The 21,856-nt window shown below is 42.1% G+C and overlaps 1 protein-coding gene across 1 annotated transcript; it reads right to left on the bottom strand.

Moving 5' to 3' along the window:
• Positions 1-1,529: 1,529 nt before the first annotated feature.
• Positions 1,530-9,470, bottom strand: GREM1 (gremlin 1, DAN family BMP antagonist). The gene is made up of 2 exons (XM_027642530.1): positions 8,921-9,470; positions 1,530-2,220 (listed from the first exon to the last, which is right to left on the bottom strand). Exons 1-2 carry the CDS (start codon positions 9,118-9,120, stop codon positions 1,665-1,667), a joined length of 756 nt encoding a protein of 251 aa, XP_027498331.1. The 5' UTR covers positions 9,121-9,470; the 3' UTR covers positions 1,530-1,664.
• Positions 9,471-21,856: the final 12,386 nt, after the last annotated feature.

Genomic DNA, 21,856 nt, shown 5'->3' with positions numbered 1-21,856 from the left:
TGCCAGGGAGACAACTGCCAGGCTTCCCACTGAGCACGTGGGGCTACATGCATGGAAGGGCTGCCTTTCTGGTCCAGTGGCCCAGAACACACCCCGCTAAACCAACTTCTTTTGCAGGGCCTTCTGTCCTCTTACAAAACCCCCTGATCAAGTTTAAGCTTCTAATCCTGAAGGAAAGAAAAGGCAGGATAACCTCACAGGTGAGAGTCATCGAGCTGTCGGAAGCAGTGCATCCCCTTTTATGTTTTCTTTCCCCCAGATGAGAGGGTCAGTTAACCCTCAATTTTCAGGAAATTTTCTGTACTTACTCCAAATCCAGTTTAAATGCAAGTCTGTGGTAAAAGATATAAAAAGAAGATTATTGCTGGCAAAGTTCTGCATCTCTGTTTCAACAAACTGCATGCCTGTGGCAAAGCTAAAATAACAATAACAATGCAATGTTTACTAGTCATGAATGTCGTGTCTTTTGTCTCTTGTGTGGTTATTGCATTTGAAGTCACATGATGCTTGTTTTAATTTTTGCTTTGCTCTTTATGTACTAAATTACTGCCATTCTGTACTTGATCTGGGTTAGCAAGATTTTTGTGCTGTGGTTATGTATTTTTTTATGTCTGTGTGTGAAAAAGAGAAGGAGTTTGGATACACACACTGAAGTATGCATACTCATTGCATGTATGTATAGATATCACTGACTAAAAGATACTGCATATACATATATATGTAGATATGAAGAATAACTGATATCAGAAATACAAGACATCAAATGAATCTAGTAGCATAAGAGTGGGGTTTGATTGGTTTAGAGAACCATTAGAATTCAGAAGTATATTTATAGCCTTGTATATAGTTTCTTTTTAATTTATGTAATATATGACTAGGTATATAAATTAAAGCAAAACATAAACAGAAGACAATATCTCTTCCTCTGTGTCTTCCTATTTGTGTATCTTTCCTTTTTCTACTCCCTTTTGTACTCTCCCTGTCTACTTGCTTTGACCTTTTTCTTTCTAAGTTGATGTAGCTCTGTTTTCCATCCACCTATAGTGACTTTTCAACACTACCACATCCCCCCATTGTTCCCCAGACATGGCTTTTGGATTACAGCTATTTTTCTGAAGAAGCATGTTACAAACTCTTGACATGGCTGCTATTTTCAGTGATGGCTTTGCTACACTTTAAACTGCATTTTGTCTATTTTGTATCTAAGAATAGATTCATGCTTTCAAACGTATTGTCCTCTCACTTTGATGTTTCATGTAATACAGTAAAAGCAAATAGCACAAAAGGTGAACATTCACAAAACCCACAGCTTCACTTTCCCAGCAAGCCACAAAAATGTGGATATAAGCTAGGAACCCTAATTCACAACTGTGAGTAAATAGTGTTTTTTCAATATTTCATACCCCTGTTAATTTTTTTTTTTCAGTGAACATTGAGATATTTGCTTATACATATCCATTTTCTCCCTTACACACACACACATGCATGCCCTTTCCTTACATCATTTTTTTCTTTCTTTTTGGAGGGTTTTTGCTGGTTTTAGGTAATTCACTAGGTCCCTTTCAGTTTTGTCCAGCCTTGAAGGTATGCTAGTTCATGCCACTCACTCTCACGCTGGCAATGACTGAGTACAGTTAGAGTGCAATTGTTACTTTTGTCTCAGTTTAGTCCAGGTCAATAGATATACACCGGCATTCTTTAACTCGGGTGATTCTTTTCTTCTTTCTCGGGGGCTGAAGCTCAGGGCAATTGAGTGTAACAGTCATGGTGGTGAATTTCTTGGGCTTACAGAAGGAACAAGACTGGAAGGAGCCCTCTTCTTTACGGACATGCCTGGGGATGTAGAAGGAATTGCACTGGCCATAGCAGAACCTGTTGATAATGGTACGACTGTTGCAGCCTTCCTCGTGGATAGTTTGTTTGAGGGGTTGAGTTTTACACCAATCCCGCTTTAAGTATTTGCGCTCAGTGATGTGCAAAGCCTCCTGACTGGATTCCAGCACCTCTTCAGCAGGCATTGAGGTGCCTTTTCCTCGTTCTCGATGCCTGGAACCTGACTGTTGCTGTGTCTGCATTTGCTCTGAATCATTGGGCTGATCTTTGTCAGGAGGAGGGATAGCACCTTGAGATCCACGATTCCTCTTTCTCCCTTCCACTGTTGGAAGCAGAAATCCCATCAAAAGAAACAAGGCACCGATGGCATACAGTGTGCGGACCATCCTGTATGAAGGAAGTTGAGGAAATAAAACACAGTTGTGGATTTCAGATATCAACAGAAGCCAGATATGCAGTAAATTTTCAGTTCCATAAAAGAACTGTGTGTACACACACACTTATAAAAAGATAAGCATTCAGACTCTACCAGCTGGACAGATGTTTCCAAATTATCAAGTGATAAAAGCTTTCAAATAGTGATTGAAAGTCAGAGGCTAAAGTAAGTCCAAACATAATTTTATTTTGTGTACCCTCCATCTTTTTCCAGACCTTTTTCCCATGTATATTACCCTAGTTCTCATTCCCTTCTTATAGCTCACTGACATTAGGAAGATTGCTCCTGACTTATAATGGTGGAAGAATAAATTTTACATCACACAAGGATTTATTATTATGACACAGCTATCTACTATATCAGAGGACTAAAGTTTTTGACTCAGCAGACCTAGTCTAGCTATGTGTTCCTTAGTTGGACTTGCTTTGTACAGCTTCTTGTACAGTATAAATCCAGTATATAACGTGTATGCTGTATCCACATGTTGCCTGAATTACACCATCCCAAGATATGTCACTCTGCACCTCTAAAGCAGACCAATGCACCTGCGTGTAATAATGCTTAAGCTGAGATATGCAATAAGTGAGGCAACTAAAATGAAAGAATATTTAGGTATAGGTTAAAACAGATGCATCAGTAATTTCAAACTACACCTTCTCGCACATTACTCTGAATCCTTGACAGAAGCAATACAGATGCAATCCAAGTGTTAAGAATTTTTCAGACTTCTTTCAGAGTTTTATTCATTATATGCAGGATGATATTGAAAGGACATAGGATGACAGAGTTTCATATATGAGCTTAAATATCATAGAGTTTGTGCACACAATAAAAAGACCACTTCAAGAAGTGCTGTTAAGTGGAGATGATCAGATCCTTCAAAGCTGCATGCCTGCTCCAACCTAACTAACAGCGTAGCAACAACCTTTTTTGCCTCCCTTATTCCACTTTTTCTCCTCTTCCCAAAGCTCTGAGTTCTTTAGTCTGTTCAGTCAGCTCAAGACAGCAACCAGCCCAGCAGAAACTCATCAGCTGTTACACTTCCCCCTTCCAAATGTATTGTAGTCTCTGAGTTTTCTGAAAGCCACGGATATGGTAGCGAGACAGACAGATGAGGGAATCTCTGAGGGACCCTCCCCATGGGAGCTTGGAAGAAGCCACTAGAAATGAGCAATTACTTACAAAAAAACCCCAACCTGTAAAACTCTAAAAGTGTGAAGGAGCACAGGCATTAAAAAGGCGAAGAACTGTGGAAAAAACCCTGAGGAAGTCAGTGTCTTCTACCTGCTTGGAATGCTACAGTTGTATCCCTTATTAGACTCGTTTTATCAGTATGGAAAAAATTAGTTTTTGAGCTGAAGAGTCCTGTTTGTGTTACTACCCAAGAAACATACGAAACCAAGGGCACTGTCCTGGACGGCTTTATCCGCTCTGCCTGAGACCACACAACTAGGCAGGAAAGCAGCCAAATGCCAATGCTGTGAGGGCCACCTAGAGACTCAGCAGAGGCTCAGGGTCAGTACCATTTGCTATAAAAGATAACTGCTAATTTCTCAGTTACTAGGTCTTTCCAGTCACATGGAGAAAATAAACGTTATGCTGTTCAAAAAGCATTTCTCATCAAATGGATTGGGAAAGGAATTTCTGAAGTGGAAATGTATCATAGGAGTGTTCCATTATACTCAGGGAGTTGCTTTTAAGTCTTTGTCTACAGATTTTTAGAGCCCCTAGAGCTCACAATATATATCATAAATATATGCATTCATTTTATTAATTTATATTTATGTACCAGCATGTCCTATGTTTGTGAGAAGCTTCAGGTTTCAAGCAAGGGGTGTAAGAATGACACTATTGTTGACTCCAACAGACAATTTGGAAGGGTTGCTTTTAATATCTAAATGAAATATTATATGGAACACACAATTTTAATAACCAATAACAAATGTCAGCCCAGACTTCACATTTTCTGCTTTTTCCTCATTTCTATTACAGCCTGAATGTTATTTAAACATGTTTCATTTTAATTTTGCTTTAAAAATATTTTTTAAAGAGGCTTATAAACCAGTGCTTATTTTCTCAGGAGACTAAAATGATTTCTTTCAAAACTATTCCTACTTCTCTGGTGACTGTACACCCATACTCTATTATACAGTATTTTAATATGCACTTATTTGCTCAACATCGTGCCAGAGCCATAAAAGAAAAAAAAAAGTAATTGCATGCAAATGAAAATAAATTGCTAGTTTATAAGCAGTGCCAGAAAACTTCAGGTGTTTGTTTAGTGTCCCACAACTTAGTTGAGGTTCCATGAGCATGCATATTCCTGGACAACTTTTACTTTTAAAACTGATGAGGTGCACAATGCTTCACCTTTTTTTCCCCCTAGTTGTGCAATTGATGGCACAAGTAAGGTCTAGTCATATGAAAATGAAGTGTACTTCAGGATGGGAATTTGGGGAAAATTTCATGATAATATTTACTATTGAAAGGTCTGCATCCCAGATTCATGCATCTTTACTAACCACGTGCTTAACCCTAAGGAAATGCAAGCATGTGTTTCAGTGTAATCCTAAACTGAGGGGAGTGAAAGTAATTTTTCAGTGATTTGGTTTCCAGCCTTAAGGGAAGCTACATTACATTCTCATAAAAGAAGTGATTCAAATGAAAATTAGCCACTCAGCAGAAGCATTTGTTATGGTCACTTCCAAAATACACTTCTAAAAGTAAAATTAATCCAGTCATTTAGGGATAAATACAGGTTGAATACAGAAGAGGCTGTGTGAACTTCAAGATCTCCACAGCAGTTCAAGCAGGATCCTTTTCTAATAATAAGTTATTAAACATTTATTAAAAGATTAAGGGATAGGGTTTTAAATGCAAAATACAAAGGAACATGAGGTGGTATGCCTCAGGAAGGAAAGCAGTCAAAATGTAATGCAGGCACCCTACATCACCTTTGGTCCCAGGGCAATGCATTTGCTTATGAGAGAAGATGACACCTTTGCTGACATTAGGAAGTGAAGTGGTTCATCTATCTATGAGTTAGAAGTTGTGAATGTTTCTTTAACAAGGTCTTTTTACTACTGAAAAAAAAAGGAACACAGAAGAGGACAGTAGAAGTAACTAAAAATCAATGTCACCATACATGAAGTTTTACTGAAGAGAAATCTCTCTGAAGTAAATGTTTTTTCTCCTCACTACTGTCATAATTCTGCAGAAATAGCCCTAGAGCTTGGGTAGAAGCTGTGAGAATCAGGCTGTAAAAGCTTATATTCCAAATTTCTGCAAATTTTTTATTACTTGACACTGTACTGGATGTTACACTGGCATAACCAGAAATCCTTTTGACAATTCATTTGAGAATCCTTTGAACAAACAGATGACCACAACCAACATAGTCAATTCCCACTTATTTCATTCAGTTCCAGAGATACAATAAAATTAATATTTATTTTTTAATAGTAACTCAATACTCAAAAAAATCTATTCTTTCCATATTTCACTGTTGAGTTCCACTTTTCATCATCTGTAAAGTCTTAATCACAAAGCCAAAAGAAATTTTATTTCTGACTTCAAATAAGAGCAGAATTGTGCCCTAGCATCGATATCACTTCATATGAGGATTATCTAGAGCTGAGATCTCATCATCCAAAACAGATTAAGAAATTTGTGGATCAATATTAGCAACCACTGATAGGGAAATGTATATGCTTTCAGGTTTATTATTTCATACAAATAAGATGTAATTTTTAATTTATACATTTTCTGCTGCAAATTAAGGACCTCCACATGTCAGTTCATAGACAGAATTTCCCTGTGAGTTCCCAGGCAGAATCAGAAAGTTACTACTGAAATTTTTAGCACAAAGCAACTAGATGGAAACCTGGTTCTGTTGAAATATACAGTAAAATTCTCACAGACCTCAGCAGGCCTATAATTTCATCTGTGAACCATATTTGCTAGGATAATATCATGATGAGCCATGGGCTCCTGTGCTTCACAGAAAACATGAAAGATAATCTGATGAAGACCTAAAAGAAAAATGTATTTGATGGGCTTCAAATACCAGTTAAAGAAAGCGGAAAAACACAATCCCTTTGACTATTTCGAAAATTGAAGTGGTTTGTGTCCCAAAGGATCAGAATAATTTTATGGCTCACTTATTGCATGTGAATTACAGAAATAGTCTTATGTAATGTTTTTATAGTTCATAGATCTGTATTTTTAAATATAAAAAAAAGGCATGGCAACTGCAGTTCCCAGAGAACTGCAATTTTTTTTCTGAGATCAAGACAGTTTGGTAGAATTTGGATACATTTACATTTCAGATAATTTCTTCTTGAGGGTCATAGAGATGGGCCTTTTTGAGACACGTAATGAGTATAGGCAGCAATTTAAAAACAAAGAAACCAAAATAAACAAAAAAAACCCTTGAAACTTTGAGAATTCCCCCTTTAAGTGAGCATTTTTCTGCAGAACGTCCTACAGGACTCCAGGGAAGCTGAAGATCATGGTGGGCATGGCTGGCACCAAACCCGAATTAGCCTTGCCTGAAGACGTCCACGCAGCCCGACAGTTCTATTTCCCAGTACAAAACTCCCTTCTGACAGATTTGCTCACGGAGCCCTAAAACAACCGGAATAGCCTTGCTCCTGTGCACAGCCACGCGTGCTGAAAAGGAGAGAGTATTCAGCAGAGGTTACGCATTTCTGGGTGGCATTGGCAAGAGAAAAAGAAAATGCTTTAGGACAGCTTGGCACTGGACGATAAATAGAAGCAGAGAGCTACGGGTACCAGTGCTCTTTATAATTTATACACAGCCTCACCGCACGCTGCTTGGTTACTGTGGGGCTTGTCCGCTCAGCGAGAGCGGGGCAGGAGCGGAGCGCTTCTCCAGCTCCCGGCTCACCGGGCTGGGCTCAGGGGCAGCTGGGGTTGGGGGCCCAACTGGCGCTGCACCCGAAAGTCGCCGCTCAGAAAACGGATGACCAAACCCCGTGTCCTGTCAGCAGCGGGGAAAGCCAAACGCACATTGGTGTTTCAGAACCTCCGTCAATGCAAAAGGAAGTTTTCCCAACCCTGGATCTCAGCCCTGATGACCGAAACATGCTTCGCTTGCGATCCTGTCACCGAAAGGAGCCACAAGCGGGACACCAGGAGCGAGGCCGCAGCTGATGGCCGGAGAGGGACGCTGCGGCTCAGAACAGCGGGCCGGGGGCCGCACACCTTCCCAGCCCGCCGGGACGCGGGGACGGCACACCCTCCCAGCCCTCTGCCGCCGCGGCGCTCCCCGCGTCGGACAGAACGGCCCCGGCCGGGGCAGGACAGCCCCGCCGCACCGCCCAAGCCGACGAGGTAAGACGCAGCTGTGGCTGAGCACAGCCTGGCTGCGGCGCAGGGACCATCGGCGGCCTTCAGAGGGGAGAGGCCGCAGGCTTGGTTGGCTTGGCTTGTCCGGGAGGGGCTCGGCCCGTCCGGGAGTGGCTCGGCCCAATACCCCGCGGGGGCGGACCCTCCTCACGGCAGCTGGGAATGCCGCCCGGCTCTCCCCCCGGGCCGCCGTCTAGGTTTACCCCACGGAGGACGAACTCCCTAAGGTGACTGCTGACCCTCCGGGGGGGAAGGGGGTCGCAGTGGAAAGGACGGGGCAAGCAAGAAGCCTCCCTCCTCTGGGAGGGAAAAGCCCTGCTCCAAGTCGCGCCACTGGGCCGGGGCCGAGAGGAGAGCGGCCCGTCTGCGTCGGCGGGGCCGCAGGGGCCCGACGCGCTGCGGGGAGGGCTCCGGTCACTCTGGCCTGGCTGAGAGGCCTGTCAGGGCAGGGAAGGGGAGCGGTGGTCGACAGATAAATAGAACCGTCGGGCGACAAAAAGCCCTTGGCTCCGACTCAGGTGGGAGGGCAGGGTGAGGAGGCAGCGGGAGGCGCCGAGCGCAGCGGTGAGCCGCGTCCCGTCCCGCCCGACGGCGCCCGAGGCCGCGCGATGACGGACGCGCGGCGCTGCCCACGGTCACTGCCGGTGCAGACCCTTCCCTTCGAGGCCCCCGATCCCGCTGACACACACCGAGTCTCCCGGGCGGTACGGTTCCCTGCACCCTGGAGCTCCTGGAGCACCAGGGGGACTCTTCTCCGAGGAGCAGACGTTTGCAAAGGCGGGTCAGGGCAGAGCCCGGGGCTGAGCGACCTCGTAGAGGGCCGCTCGACGGGACGAGACGGGGCTGGCACCTGGGGATCTGCCCCCGCCCCACTCCGTACAGAGGCCGGGCCGGGATTTTTCCGTGTCTCGGGTGGGCGCCGAATCCAATTTGTCGGGAGTGATGCTGTAGGCGGAGATGAGAGGCAGAGCTAACGGGGCTTTTGCAGTCCCTGTGCTTGTCAGGGGAAAGAGATGTAACAGCACCCTAACCCCCAGCACTGCAGCAGAAGGGTCGGGCCGCCTCACTCCCGCTGACGGGAGGGACGGGTGTCACCCCCTGCAAAACTGAGTCGCCCCGGAGTTTTGCTAGAAACCAGTGAACGACTCCTCCCCTTCCCTCTCCCCGAAGGTAGGATAAAGAACTTAAAATTTTGCCTCCTACAGAGACTGACCGACCTCCACAGCTGCCGGACCCATCTGCGCCCCCGCTGTGCGCGCAGCGCGTCCCGTCCCGGCTCACCTGCGAGGCGGCGGCTCCTCGGCGGGACCCAGCTCGTCGGTGGCGGCTCCTCGGCGGGGCTTTGGGTTCTGCGGGACTCTTCCCGGCGGGTCACTCGGTGGAGAGGGTGGCGTGGGAGCCCGGAGCTGCCCGGGAGTCCATAGAGAGAGAGAGTCTCGAATCCTGACTACAAATTGCAGCAGCGCCGAGCTGTCTCCCATTTAAATGTCTGCCAGCTGAGATCTGCTCTCCAAGCCCCTCCAGATCATTGGACAAGCGCCTCCAAAGCCCGTGTTATCCGCCCCTTTTAACACTTCCATAAACTTCCACCAGGGAAAGCTTTCAGTCATCCAGATAAACACTCGACTACTTTCCTCTCATAAGAGAATCGGTGCTAAAGGTCACTACCCCAAGGAATTGTTCCTGGAATGCACAGAAAATTCACATTTTCCATCCCCATTAAAGTATGACATTTAAGAAGAGTTAAATCCTACTCCACCCCGCCTCCACTGCCCTTCCATGCACGCTGCTCTGGCCGCAGGCTGGGCTGCCGGGGCGCTGCGCTGCCCATGAGCCGGCCGGACGAGTGAGGCCGCCGCGGGGAGCCGCTGACCAGCCTACCTTTGCAGTCCTCCTTCTTACAAGTTGGATTTGCTGAGGTTCTGCAATATGCCGGGAGTAACGCAGCTTTGGAAAAAAAAACAAAAACAAAAACAGAAAAACAACAACAACAAAACCAAACGCAAACCACAAACCCTGCGGTTACGTCTGTGTGCAGAGGGTATTCAGCCGTGGCTCCCATCCGCAGACCCGCGCTCATAGCTCTGTATCAGGGAGGGTTTTTTGTTTGGCTGGTTTGACTTTTTTTTTTTTTTCTTTGTCCCGCAAGAGGCGGGACACCTCGAGTGTCCCGTCACTGCGTCTCTTGGACAGCTGCGGGATCCTCAGGCATACCGCGGGGGGCAGGAACAGCGGAGGAGCGCCGCGTCCTGCCGAGGCTGAGCGCGGAGGTGGCCGGAGCCGCCCGATCGTCGGGGCGGCCGTGGGGACAGCGCAGAGGCCTAAGGCAGGGCGGCGGCGATGCCCGAGCCAGCCCCCATGGAGTCCCAGGTGTCCCTCGAAATTAGGCAAAAACCAGCGGGGGCTTAGCGTTTTACGGACCGAACCCTTCGCAGCCGTAACCCTGCGGCTGCCCGAAGCATATCCCGAATCTGCAGCCAGCGTGCGGCTAGGGGCATCGAGGGACAGAGCCTTGGAGGGGGGAGGAACTCCACTGCTCCGCAGTGAAACCTGCACTTCCTTCGGTGCCAGCCGGCTAACCCGTCCTCCAGGCGCTCCAGCACCGGCACTCGTCTACTGCGGACTTTTTACCACAGAGGGATGCAACGCAGCTGATGGTCACTACGGGCAGGAGCAGCTTCTGAAACAGGGACTGACTTTTGGGCTTCCTAATTAAACGGAGATGTTTGTCAGGTGCTGCTTCAAGCTGTGGGCATCACCCAGGTGAAAGCAAAGCTGAGAGAAGCTCTGCAAGGGACTTCGGCGCTGCAGGTGGTGCTGCAACGGTCTATGCTTTCCTTACTGTCAGGCACAAGTTACGGCCCATGAACCAAACCAGCCCTGCTCCTCGGTTATCCAGCAATCAGCATCCACCTTGAGCCGCAGAGAGGCCCGGATCTCACCTGACAAAGAGATAGTTTTATTGTGCCCGGTTTTGCAGAGGAGGAAGACAAATTAAAATGAAAGAATCTGCTTTATTAGCGATGCCAGGGCTATGCAAGATGGCAAGTTTTCCACAGTAGTTTTTAAAGGACTTAACAATAGCTTGTTCTTTGCTAAGGCCAAAGCATGGTTCCCCTTAATACTAGTTACGTAGGTGAGTGCTTAGCAACAGCTTGTTAAAAAAGAATCACTTCAGTCACCGAGCAAGTGGCCGTAGTGCAGTGGTAGGTGGCAGCATCAGAGAGAAAATGAGTTGATGTGCAGGAGTCATTGAAATTCAAACACAATTATTGGGGGAAGGATTACTTGCAAAGAAGTACAGCAAATGGTACCTAGATGGATAGAAAGAGAGGTCCAGGGAACTTTTAGGATTTTTTGTTATTTTACTCATAAAAGTGCTATAAAATTAATACATGTTTTTCATTAATTGGGGTACTTTCTTTGTGAATTCAAAGAAGAAGTCACAATTCCCTCCTCTCTGTATGTTGACAGACTTTATGTTCCTTTCTTCTTTTTCTTCTCTTAAGTAGTTGTACTGAAAGGGAAGGGTCTATTCACTTCTCATCTGCTCTTTCTCACTCTGATTACCAGCCCTGGAGACAGGCTGGGGAGCTACTCTGCGCTGCACCTTCCCTAGGGCCATGGTCTGACCACTTGACTGGTGCTGGAGCAAGTGTTTTCTGCAGTTGCCCTGAGCTCCTTGTGGTGCCTGATGATGGCCCTGGCTCTGCATGTGCTTCCAGGCAGGCAGCCTGCCTCTCTGCTGTATTTTTCTGGGATGTCATTTACATGACACTCTGGTATTGACTTTCCTAGATGATACTTCTGGGCATCTATTGCAGAGCGGGTATGTCCACTTAATGCCTTACTGTCATCTAGCCAGAGCTGGTGATCTGGAGTAGATGTCACTCTGAATTAAAGCAAACTAAGAAACACTAAGAAGCAGCTCCTGGTGTAGAAGTTGTGACCCCTCTTCAAGAACCATCTCATCTTTCTCTCAGTTTAATCCACACAGTGTTTCAAGTAAACACTAGCTGCTTGGATCCAGCAAGACAAGTGTTCAAATTTCTTTGACAGTTGGAAAGCAGAATTATTCCTGCAAGCACTTATCTGCTCATTCACAAAAATAAACCACTTGGGCACCAACAAGGTAAACAATTGCAGCTGCAGCTGCTTTCTTGGATTGAATGAAGGTATAAATAAATAAATAAATAGACTTGTCAAAAAAAGAAGAAACATTTGTGTCTACTTTTATTTCTTTGTGATTGAGGGAGGCAGGGAAAAGACATCATTTTCCTCATTGTTCTTTCTTTAACATCAGGTATCCAGATAATATCCAGCGTGGAAGATTGTATTCTTTATTTCTGCTGAAGTCTTTAAAAAAACATTCCCTGTGGTTACTCCAAAAGTCCAGCTGTGCTGGTCAGATCCCAACCAAAGACTGGTTAAAAAAGGATCCAGTGCTTAAAGGGAAATACTTCTTCCTTATCCAACACTTGAAATTCTTTTGAAGCTCACCAGTGCTGCTAATTGGAGCTGCAATACTTATGGAGAAATGCTGCGTAATTATTTAGTATTAAAGAGGCCTATGGGAGTCTGCATGTTTTTGTGAGAAAGATTTAGATGAAGAGCTTCCATGTCATGGAGTAGTAGCAGTGTGTACTGTACTGTGAACCTGACTGATTTCAACCACCCGCTTGCTATTGTTTTGTTGGGCTTTTTTTTTTTTTAATTTCCTCTCCCATTTCTTGCTGGTATTCACTGTGTGAGTTGTTCTTTGTTTTAGTGGAACAGTAAGAATTGTGTAAGCTTAAAAGAAGTGCTGTACTTAATTCTTGCAGAGAAAAATATCATTGGGCTGAGCTCCTGTCTGCTACTGCTAACTTCGAGTGCTACTCAATATATCCTCACTGCCAGGACAGTTGGCACCTTATTAAAAGCCTTTACAGAGAAGTCAAAGATTCACAGGGACCAGATCCTCTTTAGTAAATTGAAATAGTTTATAATGACTTCAGGGAGATGTAACTGCTCTGTGACAGCTGAGAGCTGGCCCTAATATGCCTAGAAAGCCAATATCTCTCACTTCTAGATGTGTCCTCCAGGTCAGAAATAAGGCAAACTGTCTGATAGAGACAGGGCACATCTGAACTGCCTTACTTGTTATCTTGAACTGTACTGCTAAAGAGAGAAAGGACCTTGGTATACAGGGCTATGAATCTGGCGCTAATTTACAGAGAAAAACCTAAGGGTGTACGTAATACTCAACCATTGATGACAAAATCTCTAATGTTTTAAGTGCTTTTTCTATGGTAGTCACTTGAGATGTTTCCTTTCTATTGGTAACATTCAAGAAGAGTATTGCCCAGCCACTCCATGCATTTTAAAGGAGAAAATATGAATGTATGCACCTACATACCAACCTACCAGCATGCCTCAGCTTCTTTTTAATACAGAGATAGTGATGTTTTGCTGTGCTTTTTGCCCTTTAAAATTCCAGTGGTGCCTGTGAAAAACATGTGAAAATAAAGGAATGAAATGTTAAGGAAGAATTTATCTCACCAACACAACAGTAACTTTTCTGATTGAGCTCGTAACAAGGCTAGAAGCAAACACTGACTTCCACTGCAGTCTGCTGCTTGCCACCTGCCATCCTTGGGGGGTTTGAAGCTGTCCAGTGGAGCTGTGAGGCTATAAAGTTTGTTATCTGATGTGACGAAAGATGTGTGCAGAGATGTCTGGTTTCAGAAACAAATTTTGTGGTACATTCTCTTCTTCAGAGATGAGGGATATCTTTACATTGTGGGATATTGTTGAACTTCTGGTGGTGTACACTGCTATCTTCCTGACTTGATGGTAAAGAGGAGCAGTGTCTCAGAAGTTATTCATGACGTGGGGCACAAGCAAGATAATATGTAGTGTGTGTTGGATGGACCATGCATGGAATTCTTGCCCAGGTGTTTGAGCTTCTTTGCTATACAGGGGAAGAAGACTACATACTTTGTCATACAAAGAATTGATACTCAAAGAATCCAGTTCCCTGTGGCTCATTTAAGTAGCACTGAACTTCATATCAAGCCACATGAGATAGTACCAGAAAAAAAGACTGAGGCTAGTCTGAATTGAGTTACATTTCTCATAAAATCTACTAGAGAATCAAGCTTGAGATTGTGCTTAACTTCGGCAAAATTCTGTTTAATTAAGGATTTTTAATCTTATTTGTGTTTTAGAATTAATGTCTCAGTGATGGAGGCTCCACCATACAGGCTGACAAGAAAGATTTTTATAATATTGTACTTACTGAATAAAACAATATTTTAGATTTATGTTGACAGAACATCAACACTGTAATGTATAGATTTCCATAAGCTGAATGAGAGAAAATTAAGTATGGAAAAATGCTTATTTTACGACTGGGTTTTTTTTTGAGAATGAAATATTTTCATTTTTTTATTTTCAAAATATTGCTTGCTCTAGAAATAATTTGCAAATCTTCAGGAATAAGATACTGGACATCAAAAGAATAAATGAGTTAGAGAGAAAAGCTTGAAGTCTGGGATTCTGCTCTGAAAAGTATGATATCCTGGTATGCTTGAAAAGCTTTCTTGTTTAGCATATAATGCATGTAGAGTCAGGTTGTAGGCTTGTAGTCATCTCCACACCTAGGAGACATGGTCACCCACCAACATTCCACTTTGCTGTGTGCTGCAGACATAGAACAAAAATATGTTTTGTGGCCTCAAAATACCTACTGACATAATCGAATCCATATGTGACTATTTTTTCAGAAGTGATTTACAAAAGCTTATTTTATTAGGATGAAGTTTGACTGCTGGATAAATATAAACTTTCATGCCAAATGAAGGAATATCATTTGTCAAGCTAACCTTTTTATAACTCTTCTCACAATTATTTTTTTTTTGGTGCATCTTGTGTATTTGATGACTATAAAAGAATTTACCAAGAAAATGAAAGCCATAAAATATCCATGAAAAATTCCTCTACCCTCATGCCTTTGTTTTTCTTCTGTCTCCTGAAGCTGTAGGAGGTGTTTGCTGACACTCTTTGCTTTCATGGCACCTCTGGAGCAAAATGATACAAGTGATTTAGCTAAGCAAACTGACGTTGTATGAACATAAGAAGCCCTTACAGTCTGAAGTTATAACTGGGAATTATGAAAAGAGGTATCTAAGGAGCTCAATGTATTATTTACATACATATTTCCCTCCAAGGATATGACAACTATGAAATACAGTTTCCAGTTTTGCTGCAAAAGTAAAAGACTACCTTCTTATACCGTACTGCATCCCAACATCTTAGATGAATTACACTTTTTGACATACATAGATGTCTTGTACACAGTTCTGGCAAAGTAGGCCCTTTTACTCCTTTCTTGCTGGGATGGAAGGCAGTTTGTTGTTGTGTGACCACCTGTACCTTGGAGTGTTACCTGTGGGGGCTTCTGTGCAACACCTACAGAGCATACAATGACAGTCTAGCAGGTAAGGTAAACAGCAGGTACTCAAGAGGTCTAGGCTTTTCTCCTGACTGTGCCACTTATGTCTGTAGTGAAACAAAAAAAGAGTAAGAGAGGCAAGAGAGCTATTTTATTATGTAAGAAGATTTGCAAGGCTTTTATTTTTGTTTGCTTCGTTCAGGGTTGGGGGTTTTTTGGGGGTTGGGTTGGTTTTATTTTGTTTTTTTTTTTTTTAATATCCCATTGTCCTCCTTTCAAAATGGAAATCTTATCTGTTCTTTTCGCTTTTCCTGGCAATATCCATGTAAAACAGAATACCAGATAAAAAAGTAGCTTTGCAGGCATAAAAGAGCTGAAGCCCTTTTTTTTGTCTGAGACAACAACTTCCTTAGACTGTGTAGAATTTTTGCATTTTATACTTGAAATCCAGTGTCACAAAAAATGACTGCTGTTAAACAGTTGTACTGCTTCAGCATCAGTTACTTCACTTCTCAAAATAAATACTAATGCAGGTGGGAAGAAACCAAAGTCTTCTCACTGACATTTTTTATTTAGATGGTCTCTACAGCAAAAAGAAGAGGTATAAGAGGCACAAGTGAATTCTCCCTTCATCCTTTACCTTGTTTCACTCCTGCTGATTTTCTCTTGACTCCATTTTCCCCACCTATGAAACTGCTGTAAGGAACAGAGTTTTCAACGGAGACAGAATAATTTTGGCCTAAATCCTTAAAGCTAATTTGGTACCAAACTTCCCATGAAATAAGCAATTTATAGGAGAAATTGAGAGTTCCACTTAATCTGGGAAGATGAAACATACTTTTTTTTAACTTTCATCTCTTTTCTGTCTACATGCTTAAATACATCTATTTTGAAATTTCTAAATGCTTTTAAATAGGAAGAAGGCCTTTTAACTTCTGTAATTCTCCCCAATTAAAAAAAAACAAAAAGGATATTTCCAGTGAATAAGCCAAGTTTTCACTGTTCTGGACAAAAAAAAAAAATCTAAAGGCAGGCAAAGAAGTGTTTAACCAGTTGTCATTACCTAAAAAGAACTGCTGGTTGTCTTATATACCATTTTAACTATATACATAAGTGCAAACAGATAGTTAAGTGCCTTGGTAAGAAAGGTGGATTTGTGCACATACTTCATTTTTCTGCTAAACTTAGATTTGGACCCGAATGCTGCAGAGACTTTGTTTGGCCAGATGCTTGACTTTGTTTTCAGTGGGACTATTCAGAGTGTATAAAGCACACACAACAATCCAAGAGACTGGAGTCAGGCAAGCCTTTCTAAAAGACCTAAAAATAATTCATATATACTTCTTTCCCCTGTTAAAGGACTTTCTAGTTGATGTGCATATTAGAATGCTAAACTTTATGAACTTAAGAATTAAAAATACAATAATAATAAAATACAAAAATAGTCTACTTTTTATCTGTATTGTTACCAAAAATTTACTCTTTTAAAAATTGCCAAAAAAAAATCACTTCTGGGAAGCTATACAGGCAAGCCTGGGGCCAAACCTCTTTTCTTGATACTTCCAACAACTGCTCTGTTTTACTTCTTCTGTTTCCTTGTCAAAAGTATCCTGTTTAGCCTATTTGGCTAAGGACAATTAGATATTATTCATTGATCTTTCCCTTTCTTACATTATCTTGAATTCTAATTAGCATTTTTCAAGTCCTTTTACTTTATTCTCCAAACAAGCTACAACAGATATCACTCTTCCCTTTCTGTAGAGATGTTCAGAGCTGTCATCTTAAATTCTGGGACTAACCACACTGCCCAGCAATTCTGCACTAGCTGCTTTCATTGGCAGTTTGATTAAATGATTTGCCCCCCCCAAAGAACATGTGATTCAAAGTGCCTGGGAAAGTGCTAAGTCACTTGATGTTAGGAGGGATTCTGTAAATAGGGCTGCGAGCAGTCCTTTAGGTGTTTGTAATTAATCAGGCACCAAACACTTGGAGCTTTTGGATGCACTTGTAAAAAGTCTAAAAATGTAAACAGTTTTCTTTCCCCTCCCCAGGAAGTCTTAATGCACTAAAGACGTAAGTGAAGAAGTTAAATTGCAAGTGATCAAATCAATTACACTTCAAATCAGACTGTGGCAAGGCTGTTTGGTTCTCAACCAGATGGAACTAGACTCCTTGTGAAGGAGGTATTATTATTTCTTGCTAGGGTTTCAAAATAAGCATATGAATTCATAGTAAAAAAATAACAATTTTTTCTTTTGAAAAATATACTAGAACACTTAAGAGGAAAGAGTCTTTGGAAGCTGGCATCACCAAAAGTTATCAGACACATTTTTAGAAAAAAAAAGAAAAAAAATCATCATAGCCATTTCTTGTTCTTCTGATCTGACCAAAGAGAAAACAGAAACGAACAGGATATTCTCCTGCACTCCAAGAAGGAACCCTCCTTTTTAATATAGTAAATTCTTGGATTCAGAATTTATGAGATCTTTTGACTATGCCTTTACTGTAGGCTGAAGTTTTTACATTGAGAAAGCTATTATAAAGTAAAAGCATAGAAGAAACAAAATGCAGTGGGTTTTATCTTGATGTAATTAGTTGAAATAAATCCAGCTGAGGGCACAGGCTATCTGGAGGCAAAAAGCATTTTTTTTATCCAGTGGAGATAGGATGATTTTTTTCAAAAGCCTCTGTGCTTTAGGGAGGAGTGTCTACTGCAGTCAGGTCTAACAAAACCTTCTTCCCAAGTAGAAAAAAAGCCACCACAATGAAATGTGATTTCTTTGTTTCTAATTTGGAGTAGTACTTTGTAAGACCAAGTACTTTTATGTTTTAGTCTTTCTAGTCAAATTGTTTGTTTGATTTGGGGTCCAGATCCCTCTTAGCTTTGACTGTACTGCCACCAACTTATGGAAAAGCTTTGGAAACCCCTTCAGTATTTGGCCCTGTGTGTTTTAATAGGGCAAATTCCACTTGAAAGCACATCGAACAGAATTATTTGTGATGGAGTGGAGAAAAAGATTATGTCTTAGCTTTGGTGCTGAAAATACTTACAATAAGACACGTCCTGCTATAAGGAGCTGTGTTAGCAACGCTAACAGGATCCCTTAGGCTCACTGGAGCTCTTTGTCAGCAAATCCCATATATGACAATGATAGCAAGATCAAATTTGTCACTGGAATGCTAATAGTGAGTAAGGAAGTGGGGTTTTTAAGTGCTTCCTTTTCAACGGACGCAAAATGATCTATAAGATATTTTTAAAGTTACTAGAATAAAGAATGCACAGTCAAGCAAATTAACTCTTGCTAGTTTTCAAGTCTTGCTAAATGTAACATTCTTCCAATAATTTGGATAGCAACTAAATACATCTAACTTTCCTGAAAAAAACAATACATTAAAAGTGAGTGAAAGAAAGCTGGTGTTGTTTCAGGAATCAGAAAAGAAATGGTTGTGGTGTCTATCTATTCACTGGAGGCGTGCAAACCTGCACCTCCAGAGGTGCAGCCTCTTAGCCCTGAGTCTGGAGCCTATTTGTATGAGAGGACTCTGTACCTTCCCTGCTGAGGCTGTTCAACAATTCAGAAAACAATTAAGACAGGGAGCCAAAATTAGCCATCTACTGGGAAGGATAGCGGTGCGTGGTTGGCTTGTTTTTGCCATGCTCTCAGACTACTTTTGTGTTTTCATCAAGTGTCTGCCTAGCTACCGAAACACTCCTTGAGGAGTAGCTAGAGCCCAGGTGTTACTCTGTCCTTCCTTGTGTTCAGCCTGCCATCTGAACCACTAGATGACAAATTTGTGTTTATTCTTGATCTCCCTCTCTGGTGTCATTAGAGCTTTGATTCTTTTGCCATACCTCTTACAGACACTGTTTTTTTTAATTAAATTGTCTATGTCTGCTGCAGTATTTTGTTCAATGCCTGCTCCTATAGACATGTGTGAGGTGAGTCATTGCCAGGCTGGTTCCCCAGGGAATATAGGGCAGGAATTGCCAAGTTTGTGGGTTCAGGCTGGTTTTAGGACTGAGAGAGATGTAGAGCTATGCAGGTTCACCAAGTTTCAAACAGTCCTAGCCATGCACAGAAGTAGAAGTTCAGGCCCCTGAGGTACATGATTACAAGAAAACATAGTTGTGTAGAGCCTTTAGCTAAGGAATCAGGAAAGGGACTCAAGGTTTGAGGAGCATGTGCTTGGACTTTGATATTTGCATTGGACACAAGTCCAACTGTGGGTACTTTGGCCTTTAGTGGAGTCAGCCCTCAATCTCTTTGCAACTGTTCACCCATCTTTTAATTGGAAGGAAATAATTCCCAGTTTTGTAAACCTCCAGATCAAGAACCTCCAGATACACAACTAAATAGACACAAAGTGTTTTTTAACAAGCAACTGGTATTTTACAGGAGGTCTATGAAGGTCTTATCTTCAAGTTTGTGGATAATTCTTGTCTTTTAAAGGCTTATAGGTTGCTGTTGAGAACGTAAAAACACAGCAGAAAATGGCCAATATGGTTAGAAATCAGAAAATAGCCTCAACTACTAAAGCAGAAAATAATTAACATATTTTAAACCGAAAGAAATGTGTAACATTCTGGCACCTACTGCTTGCATGCTGGATGACTTTGCATTCATGAAAGTCCCTGAAAACAAATATTCCAAGACACCATAGCTTCAGACCAGTAACCACTAGAAAGGCTGAAGCAAAGCTGGAGACACTGTGGGAGTAGCAAGAGAAAGCTGTAAGGAATCAGAAGCAGGACATACTTTTCTGCTTTTTTAACTGTGCACACGTACATTACCCACACATGCACAGACTCCTGTGGCAGCTGAGTAGTAGAGTTGTTTGGGAATTTAACGAATAGCCAGAGTCTGTGCACAAACTATGACAGCCATGCTTATCATAACACTGACTTTTACTTACTTAAATCAGTTATGACTATTTTTTAATTTGATTCATTTGAGCATTAAAAATAGGTTTCTTACTTCAACTGCAGTAATGCAACTTTCAAGCCCATAAATCTTACAGCCATTGCACCACCTGTTGGAATCAAAGTTTTGCAATTGAGTTAGTGACTGTTTGCAATGTTGTTCAAAGAAAGGGAAAAAACTAACCAATGGTGAAGTATGAGTGTTTCTCTGGATGGCCTGACGTGTTCTTTCATAAGTCTGTTTTGTCCATTTAGAAAGACAAAATGTCACAGTGTGGTATTTAATTTCTCAGTGTAGAAAGGTGTTCTCTACTGTGTTGAGGAATCAGGACTACATTTCCCCATAGGGGCTATCTCACTTGAATTTCAGCCACTTTTAGAGGACTTTGGAGCATTAGAATGCATATATTGCACTGAAGAACTGCTAGGATTTTGGTGGTTTTTTTTGTTTTAGAGAGTAAAGAACTAATTAAAAGAGGCTAAGATTCAATTCAGCATTGAAGTCATATGCACCTTCTGTGATCTAACAAATATGCCCAGACCTAAAAACCCTCTCTAATGGAGATCTTTGGTGGCTCCCAGGAAAGTGGCCCCCATTATACATTTAATGGTCTCTAAATAAATGATGCTGGTTAGGGAATGAGGGAGAGTTTGAGACTAGTAGCACATTATTTTTGTCTGTGCTTTCTTTCTCCTTTGTCTCACTCAGTTTACAATGAAATTTAGCCACTGACTCCCACCACTGTTTTTCTTGGAGAGAAGAGTAGGATGAAGAAACATAGTGACTAAATGTAAAAGACCATACATTGCATTAGGAGCTGCATTCCATGTGTTTTGGTAACAGGAACTACAGGAAAGAATAAAAAGAGGTGATTAGAGCTACCTAAAGTCTGAAGCCATTCTCAGTTTCTACCATCTCTACTTCTGCCGCACATAAAAATACAGACCTTGATAGTCAAACAGGATTTTTTTTAAGCTCTTTTAGTTCCAACTGGTAACACTACTGCCATGACACTCTTATTTAACATTTTTTACGCTCCCATATGTTGAACACATGGCTAGAGGCTCTTCCAACCATCAGAATTCATGTAATCGCAGCAAAGCAGTTGGCATCATAAATAAAGCGAACATAAGAACTGAAAGTACATGCTTCCTTCTCATGGCAAATTAGGATGATGAACTGGAGTTCAATGCCACTCTTCACCTAACAGCAAAAGGTTCGAGCGTGGTAGATGTGGACCATGAGTGCACTTGGAAAATGGTTCATTTGAGCATTTCGGTCTCTTGTATATGAAAATCTTGGCTTAGGACCCAATCCTGTGCTAGTCAGCTACATTTGTGATTCATGAGGCCCTTCATGATGGCAATTCCACTTCCTTCACCTACATTTCCTTATAGTTTTTATGTAGTCTGCATGTAAGCCACTCACTGTCAGTGGCTGAACCCTTCAAGGGAACTTGTCTTTGCTCATGCTTGGAATCTGTCATTGACTCTAGGCATCACAAACAGGCAGACCTTTTAAGGGACACAATAATTCTTTATTTAAAAAGAAGACTTCTTATTTGAGATAATTCCTGAATATGATTCTTTTTTAACTGTATTGAAGGTAATTGCATGTCTTCAAACAAAACTAAATTTTTAAGTGTATGCATATGTATCCATGTGGCACTGGAGTCAATATGTTCTTTTTGGTTTTTATTGTTGAAGTCTTTCCTTTAGGGCATATTGGATTGCCCTCTTATTTGTATCAAGTATGGCAGAAATACAGTTCAATCTAATTGTCAATTCCATTAGCCTGAAACCTCGGATTTAGGTGTCTCAAAATGGGAGACAATGTCCTCTCTTTCCCTGATAGTTTCTG

This window comes from Corapipo altera, unplaced genomic scaffold (genome assembly GCF_003945725.1).
Source record: "Corapipo altera isolate COAL_440 unplaced genomic scaffold, ASM394572v1 23b, whole genome shotgun sequence".
Taxonomy (NCBI): Eukaryota; Metazoa; Chordata; class Aves; order Passeriformes; family Pipridae; genus Corapipo; species Corapipo altera.
Note: the sequence above shows the minus strand (reverse complement) of the source record. Positions and strands in the feature narration are given on the sequence as shown.

What these genes read in the sequence shown, in the direction of transcription:
- GREM1 (XM_027642530.1), bottom strand. Translation starts at nt 9,120, where the DNA reads ATGGGAGACAGCTCGGCGCTGCTGCAATTTGTAGTCAGGATTCGAGAC. An exon ending in GAGGAGCCGCCGCCTCGCAG is followed by an intron (nt 2,221 to 8,920) that starts GTGAGCCGGGAC and finishes TCCTTCATACAG; the next exon opens with GATGGTCCGCACACTGTATG.